Source organism: Corvus brachyrhynchos, unplaced genomic scaffold (assembly GCF_000691975.1).
Source record: "Corvus brachyrhynchos isolate BGI_N302 unplaced genomic scaffold, ASM69197v1 scaffold99, whole genome shotgun sequence".
NCBI lineage: Eukaryota > Metazoa > Chordata > Aves > Passeriformes > Corvidae > Corvus > Corvus brachyrhynchos.
Window position 1 is genome coordinate 1756176 of NW_008239778.1, and position 8619 is coordinate 1764794.

General features: G+C 52.2%; 1 protein-coding gene across 1 annotated transcript in view; it reads right to left on the bottom strand.

The window, feature by feature from the left end:
• SSC4D (scavenger receptor cysteine rich family member with 4 domains) overlaps nt 1-5723 on the bottom strand; it is a 13031-nt gene extending 7308 nt beyond the window's left edge. Inside the window, exons 1-3 of the mRNA XM_017742937.1 lie at nt 5493-5723; nt 3127-3282; nt 225-260 (exon numbers count right to left, since the gene is read on the bottom strand). Of these exons, the coding sequence (XP_017598426.1) occupies nt 225-260; nt 3127-3235 (145 nt within the window). The 5' untranslated portion in view covers nt 3236-3282; nt 5493-5723. The remainder of the gene's footprint in view (nt 1-224; nt 261-3126; nt 3283-5492) is intronic.
• Nucleotides 5724-8619: the final 2896 nt, after the last annotated feature.

Genomic DNA, 8619 nt, shown 5'->3' on the forward strand with positions numbered 1-8619 from the left:
CAGGAGGTGGCAAAATACTCCTCTCAGGATAATTAGTGGAATAGGGATAGTAAAGGATCTTTATTTCCTTTCTGTAAAAGAAGTTTAGCTTCTTCTTGCTGCTTTTTGTTCCAAACCAGTATCTTTCCTTCTTTAAATTCCCCAAATCCCTTCTTTTACCTAAAAATGCATTTTTCAACTACAAAACTTCCTGGAGGAAAGTGACTTTAGGAGAAGAATCTCACCTGGGAATGGCAACAGCTCGGGCTCAGAGGTGGTGCCTGCAAGGGAGAAGAGAAGGGATCAGGTCTCCCCAGAGAGGAGGAGATGAAACTCGGAGAGTGATGGCAGCAGGGATGGGATGGGTGTGGTGGGGACTGGCAGGACTCATCAGCCCTTGGACCCTTCCCTTTCCTTCAAAGTCCTGGTGTTTTTAGGGGAAAAAATGATCACCCTTCCCCAGGGCATCACTTAATCTACTTCACAGGTGGGGAAACTGAGGCAGCATATGAGTGACTGTGACTCTGGTGGTGCTTGAAGCACAGGGTGACACGTGTGACCCTGATGAGCCCAGTGGCCAGCAGAAGCCACCCCAGGTGGGTCCTGTCTTGGGCCAGGTCTTGAGGACTTTTGTGTCCATCCTCGGTTCCATTGCTGCCTTGCTGTGAGCCCTGGGCAGCTCCTGCATTCTCCTGCTCCACCACCCCCATGGAAAACTTGTGTGGTGAGATGGGAACAAGGAAAATCAATCCTGCCTAGCTTGAGAAACCCAGTGGAGATGTCCTGATGGAAGATGCTGTACCCTAAGTGCATTTTCATCTATTATTTCTTTATTTTCCCCAACAAAATCCACTTTTTGGAAGCTCCATAATGACATGCAAGTACCAACACACCCACTGACGGGGTGCAGCCACCTTAGGGGGTGAACAAACATCATCCAGAGGGAGGTGAACACTTGAAGGATGCAGGATGTGTCCTCATCTCTGGACCCCCCTCCCACAGTCTGGGCATTATTTAGCCACAAAATCCCTCTCAGCCCCAGTGCTGAGTGATGTGGGATCCCCCTTGGAATGCTGCCAGCATGGGTCACTGAGGGCTCCAGCTGGTCCAGGAGGTCACAGGAACACGATAATGACGCCCTGGGGGATAGTGGATGGGGATGGGTGGCTGGACCTTTTGTACCTCTCAGTTCACAAAGTCTTGGCCGATGCTGGAGCCCAGCACAGATCTTGAGCATCCGAGGTGTCCTGGGCTTGAGGCTCTCCCTGCACAACCCTCTCCCATAGGTGACACCTTCCAAAATCCTTCCAAACCTAGTGGAAGGTGTCCCTGCCCATGGCAGGGGGTTTGGAACGATACAAGCCTTAAGGTGCCTTCCAACCCAAACCATTCTGTGATTCTGTGATGCCTCCATGCTAATTACAGCACCCAAGGGCTGATCAACACCCGTGGTGCCTCTGTGGCCTCTTGTCCTCCCACTGCCTTGGACCAGCCCTGTCCTGCTTCACGCTCAGCCTACGAGCAGTGACGGGAAGGTCAATCCCAGCCGCTCCGGAGGCGGATGTCACCGCCGTGAGAAGCAGCGTGAGCCTGGGGGGACAGGGGAGCAGATGAACCCACCTCCCTTTTCCTCGCTAGGACGTTGCCTGGGAGACCATTAAGTCAGCCAGAAATCAGGGCTGTCAAAGAAAGACCTAGAAGCCCCAAGAGAAAGGAGAATAAGGCAACTGTCTGGCTGTATCCATGACTTAGCAGGGATGCTGGGATGAAGAGCAGCATTCGGGGAGCTCCAGCGTGGTCGGGTGCTGCTGCCCTATCCAGCTGGACCAGGCATGGAAAGGGATGCTGTGATTCCAGCAGGACCTGGGGATTAAACAGGTGAGACCATGGGAGCAGAGAGGCTCTGCAGGAGAGGACAGGGAAGGATACAGCAGCCCCGTGGGTTGGATAACAGGAGAGAGGTAATTCAGCTCACCTCTGCACCAAAAATGTGGAGGTGTGAGGGTTTCTAGGAAGAGTGTTTGATCCTGGTTGGTATTGATTTTTAACACCTAGTCCACACTAGTGCCGAAAAAGCAGTGGATAAAAGGACATTGATAAATATTCATCTCCCTTTGAGTCAAAATCAAAGCTCTGAAATATTCATTTAAGAGTATCCTCCAGCAAAGTCAGGAGAGATCTGAAAAAAATATGCCTGGTGAGTCTACAATAATGAGGAGCGAGGGGAAAACTGTCTTTTTTGAGAAGAAATAGAGCCCTCCATGTTTCTCTGATCCAGCTTCACAAAGCCGAAAGAAAAGGGGGAAACTGCTCGAGTAAACACCGCTGCTAAACAAAACCACCGAAAGGGAGGACAAATCGCCCTTCGTTAGCGACTAATCTGTGCCCATTAATGAAGAGAACCAGGAGAGCCAGGAGATGCAGGGGACAGCGACAGAGCCACCGGGGTCCCCTCAGGGTCCCCACACCCGAGTGTGGGCACAGATGCTGCCGCAGCACCTCGAGGGAGAAGGGAAGCACCAGCTGAGGGGGTGGGAAGGTAAAACCCGATTTAACTCAGTTAGGATGTCTGACTACACCTGAATTCCCTGTTTTGTTGAGGCAGGAATGTGTTCCCCGCCGCCTGGCTGTAATTCCATGGACAGAGTCACACAGGGATAACCACGCTGCCACAGCGCTGGTGCGGACCCGCCTTCCAGAGCGGGAATGGCTTTTCCCAGATTTAAATGCTTCCCAGCTTGGCTGGACAGTGCCTGCCAGGAATGAGAAGGGGCCGTTGTCCTCAGGGGATGGGTGTTCATTCCACCTGTTTCCTTGGGCAGGACTGGTCTCACAGGTCCTGGGAGCAAGCCCAGGAGCATCCCTTGGCCATCAGCATCTTCCCATGGGTGCTGCCCGCTCCGGAGCCCAAAACTGCTCTGTCCCCAGTGCTGGCAGCTGCCTGCCCCATTCCCCTGCCTGTCCTGAGTGCTGGGCTCGCCATCACACCCAGGTCACGGTGGGAGATAAGAGCTGAATTTGCTCCCTCCATCCCTGTAGGGGACACCACAATAATCCTGCTCCTGGAGAAAATCTACCTACAAATCTGAGCTGGAGAGGGATCACGGGTGCCTAAAACCCCTCTCGCTGCCCCAGGCAGGAGCTCACCGGTGGGGCTGAGGAGGAGGACGAGGAGCATGGCTGGCATCAAGGAGAGAGACAGCACCTCGATGTCCGGCACCTCGTGCCGGGTGTCTGGACAGGGACCGACTGTCATTGCTGCTTCTCAGTCCTCCTGCAGGCGAATTTCCAGAGGAGAATTCCCTGAAACATGCAGACAGCAGTGTTAGTGTGGCGGCCAGGAGAGCCTGTGATCACCAAGGGCCATGCAGGACCTGTGAACGTGTCCCTCCTCAGTATTTCCAGGAGCAGTGACCAGGAGACACGTGAAAAGGAATTCCAGCTGGGTTTATTGAGAACAAGAGATATTTTTTTGAGTGGCAAGATGAAGCTGAAGGGCCGTAATCCCACCTGTGAGATAAAACTCAGCAATAGGGAAATGTCAGCAGAAAACGAGGAAGAGATTAAATATCTTAAGATTCCATTTCCCCCTCATTTACCACTCACTGCAAAGCGGTGGATTTCCATCTCTGTCTCACTCGCAGGCTGTTTGGGAGGGGATGGGTGCTGGTCCTGCTGGCCGGGACACCTCCGGGAGCCCAGACCGGCATCCCGGCGGTCCCAGCAGCCGGTCTGACGGCAGCGTGCGCTGGGGGAGCAGTGCCATCGTGAGGATGCTCCCGCACGCCGGCTCCAAAGCCGGGCTGTCAGGCTCAGCTCAGCTGAGCCCTAAAATTAGTCTCTCCAGCCCACACGGTGCACACCATCTCCTGAAGGGATGCACACCGACTGCTGCCGCTTCAGGCATCTGCTGGTGTTTAGAAACTTGGGAAAGGTCTTTGAAATACACAGTATCAGTGACTAAACCCTCCTTCGCATAGAAACCCCTCATCCAGCCTTTTGCTGCTCCTGGTTTTCCCATGTGGAGGGCATTGGACGAGAAGGTGTCCACCCAGCCAAGGTCCCTCCAGACCATGGGCTGGGTGGGCTCCAGAGCCTCCAGACCAAGCCTTTGACTTCGCTGCCTGCACTAGGGAGAGATGATGGTGGACCAAAGGGTCTTGCACCAGCAGGAGGTGATGGAGCTGCAGGAAGGAGCCCGCATGGATGGGACACAGCCCCGTTCCATCTCCTTGATCCCTCTGCTCAGTTCGTGCTGACCAAGCCTCTGGAGGAGACTCACCAGCAGACAGACAGCTCAGTGATGGAAGCTGAAAACCAATCTACTCGCTGAGGTGGTGGCTTTCAATACTCCATTCATCCCTCCTGAAGCACCGAATAATGTCTCCTTTTGTCCCACGGGCCCTGCCCTCTCTCCAGCGGGGCAGGGCTGACAGATGGCCCCTCCGCCGCCCTGCCCCGGCCAAACCCCGGCATCGCGTCCTGCTCGCAGGGACGTTGTCATCGCCGGCCACTTTTGTACCGGAGCCAGCGCGTTCCTGCTCCCTGGCAGGGTGGCAGCGGGCATTAACCACTGCGGTGCTGTGCCATGGCCGACCCCAAAGAGGGAAAACCCAACTTTCCTTCTCCGTCTGTGCTTTTCCAACTGCTTCTCAATCCTCACCCCAACGCTCAGGATTCAGCTGCAAAGTGAACCTACTTCCTTAAACGCAGCGGTGTTGGGGTTCTTTCAGAATGCCCACAGATTAAAAACAGCGTTTAAGCCATAGTTAGTCATCGTGGCACTGTAGCAAAACACAGCATCCCTTTTAACATTGCCCAGAGAAGCTGTGGCTGCCCCATCCCTGGAAGTGTCCAAGGGCAGGTTGGACAGGGCTTGGAGCAACCTGGGCTAGTGGAAGGAGTCCTGCCCGTGGCAGGGGGTGGAATGGGATGAGCTTTAAGGTCCCTTTCCAACCCAAACCATTCTATGATTCTGTGATGATTCTGTGATTTAAAGGGTTGCTGGACATGGGTTTATGGAAGTCCCTTCACACCAAGGTTTTCAAGCTGTCAGGTGTCCTGTGAAGCCAGCCCCACCATGACCCCGATGGAAGGAGCAGCAAATCCTCCATCACCCCCATCCTACACAACCACTGACCACCAGGGACGTACAAAACTCACAGGGGAGGACCAGGGCTGTAACATGGGGCACAGAAAGTCCCTGCTTTCACCCCAAATAACACACCACAGTAGACACACCGTGCCCAGCCAGCTCTTTGCCCTCGGTGAAGACTCTCTCCTCCCACCTGGACACAGGACCCCACAGGTCCTTTCATCCCTTCTGGTCCCCTTTGTACCCCTTGGCCAGAGCTGGAGTGAACCCCCGTGCTCTATTTATCACTTCTTCCACTTTTTAACTATTCAAAAAACTTCAGGAGAAATCACAGTTTTTCAGCTGCCACCACCCCACCAGATCATTATTTATAATTACAACCCTGACCTAAAAAAAAAAGCATCATAAATCCACATACCTGTTTGGTATTTCCTCTCCAGTATAAAGAGGCGTGTATCGAATCCCAGGAATACCTGTCCTCTTTTGAAATAAAGGAAGGAGCTGGCTAGTTAGTTATAAAAAATTTTAAAATAACATTTGAAATTAATATTTCCGATAAGATGTGATGGGGATAAGGCAGGATTTTTTTCTTTAGGTGAGATCTTGCTTAGTAAATTTAAAAAAAAAAAAAGATAAAGAGAGAAGAAAATGGATCTCATCCATCAACGGAACAGCTCCAGCCTGTCATCTCTTCGCACTTTTGGGGCTGCTGCTGCTGGGTTACAGCAGGATGGCAGCCCTGCAACCCATCCTGGGACAGATCATTCCCAAAGCCAAGGAGAAAGAGAGGGAGCAGGAGAAGGGGGAAGAAGAAGAGGAATAAGAAGCAGAAAGAGGAGAAGAGAGGGAAGACTGCTAAGGAGACATGGCGGGGAGGGAATGGCTCGGGTTTCAGGGAGGCAGGCAAGGACACATCCTTAAATTGGGTGCTGGCAGAGCCTGGGTTACGCCTCAAGGGGAAGGAAGAAGCTTTTTCAGAGGATTTGGGCTTTTCAGCTGCTTCCCACCTCCCTCCTCGGCTGTCTGAGTGCCCACCTGGAGAGGAAGTCAGCAATAACCATCTGGCTGGAAATCCTTCTGTCGGTGTCTGAGCCAGCACTGGGATGCAGCAGCAGGGGATAGTTCTAACCTCCTTCCCTGCCTGGGAGACTTGGAGACCTGTTCCTGGGGCAAACCAGGGTCTTCCCTGCCTGTTCCTAGGCAAGAAATTACCTTTAGAGGCCCCTTTTTTCAGGATTTTTCCTGTCTGACCATCCAAGGCATCTCTGCTGAGGATATTAGAGAGACCTGACCCATCCCTCACCAGCCTGTGGTGAGGGATGTCCTGTGGCTGGAAACCTTCCCCATCCACCTCCACCACCTCCTGCTCTACACATTCAACTTGTCTCCTTTTGCTCCTGACCAGAACATCTCTTTATTTTAAAAAGAGTTGTGTATATTTAATAATTTTTAACTATTACAGCTTTTTAACCATTTTAGCCATCATTGCAAGTAAAAGCCAGATAATGTGAGACTCTTGGGTCTCAGCAGCCTTGAAGATCACAGAAAAGGAACCTCCAAACACACTGGGTTTCCCAGTCTTATGAATTCTTAAGTTCTCCAGCAATTTTAAGAGTCTGGTGTGCTTTTGGCTTTGAACAAGTTAATTTTATGAGCCACATGATTCCCGGCCTCGTTCTCACAGGAGGCAGAATTTGCCTTGTGGTTCTTGCTGCTGGATTTTTCACTTGCTCCCATGCAAAGCCCAGACCTCTCAATGCCCTAAAAAGGCTGGGTTTCATATTTTAACTCTGCAGAAAGCCAGCTCTGGCTATGACTGTCGCCAACTGCTTCTGCTGTTCCTTTCTTGCAGGGATTTAGTAATTAGCAATTAGGCACTTTTATTCCCCAGCAGCAGCAAAGTTCTAATTGACCAGATCATGAGTGCAAGTTTCAAAGGTGCCTTTTAAGTCTGTTTTACCTAAACTTTGACAAACTCCCCACCATCCTGGCTGTCAGCCAGGGCCCATGGACTGGGAATCATCAGCTCCAGCATGAATCCACACCCAGGTTTTGCAGACCAGGAGCACAATGTGGACATGCAGGGATAAGATGCTCTCTACCCCATCCAGGATTTCTCTGGGCATTGGGGAATCATCTCAGCCCTTTTCCATGTCTACATCGTTCCTGCATGTGCTTTGAGTGGCTTGGCAGTATCAGGCTGGGGGATTACGCTGCTCTGAGGAAAAGAAAACACAGCCAGCCTTATTCAAGGAGCAGCCACAACATAAGAAAGGCTAATTATAAAATTCCACAGGACAGCAAAGCTGGTCTCTTGTGGAAAAAGAAGCTCTTTTTGTGCTTCCTGATGGTCCTGCTGCCTACTCAGGCAGGGACACTCTGGGACACTCAGGGATATCAGAGATGCCCATGGGAGAGAACTTTCTGGAGGGGTCAGGGCCATCCTCGCATCCACTCAGCAGCTGCCATGTGCCACCGGCAGCATCTGCCACAGCTTCCTATGGCAGTGGGTGGCATCTCCAGCAGACCTCTTTTCTGGCAGCATGGGTGGAAACTGGGGAAAACAAGTGGCTCACAAAACTGCAGAAAATACAAGGCCTCCAGAAAAAAAAACCACCAACAACCCAAACCAAAACCAAAAATCCAAACCGATTTCCCTTTTCGATTAGCTGGGGAAATACAGAGAGGAGACATGAACTCATTTGTCCAGGCTATACCATGGCCAGGAAATGCACTGGGGATGTAAAGAAGGGCCTGGTGCCATAGGAAAAAGCCATAAGCTGAAACAAAAGGCATCTTCTTGCTGCCAGGAGGGAAAGACAGGGTTGAGAACACCAGTTGCTGTTTTGAGCCATTAGCCAGCTTATAACGAATGACAGGATTCCCCTGCTGATTGCTGAGCTAAATCACTGGGTATTTAGGGGGTTCCTGCTGCTGATTTCACTCTGGGGAGCACCAGCATGAAAAATGCTGCATCTACAGTAGGATGGAGCCTCCCCTCTTTCCTCTGCTCCTCCTCCTGCTTCAGGGCATGGGCAGTGGATGGGATCCTTCAATGTAGGGGCTTGGGAGCTCCCAACCCCAAACCAGCCTGTGTCCAGCAGCCTTAAAAGAAGGGAAAGATGTAAATCCATTTTGGTTCCCTGTCCTGACATCAAGGCCTGCCTCAGTGCAGCTGCAGCTGTGCTCCCAGCACACTCCTGTGCTATTTGGGAACCACAAGCTAATTTTAAGGTGTTTTCTGGCAGTTTATAAGTACTGAAGGAAGGGCAGGGCTGAGGAAAGGGCAGTGGAAGCCCCCAGAGAGGCTCAGCATTGCCCTGGGCTGCAGCAAGCTGGAGCTCGGGGAGAGGTACCCATCCCCGCCCCAGACAAAATCACCTTTGTTCCTCCCTAATCTGCTTCCTGCCTGACGTGCTGCAGAAACCACCTCAGCCAGGTGGGAAAGAGCAGCCCAAGGACGCGGTGCTGACAGGAGGCTCTCCGGAGGGCAGCAGCTCCATGCTGTGGGCTCCGGCCGGCATCCAGGGCTGGGGAGGAGCAGG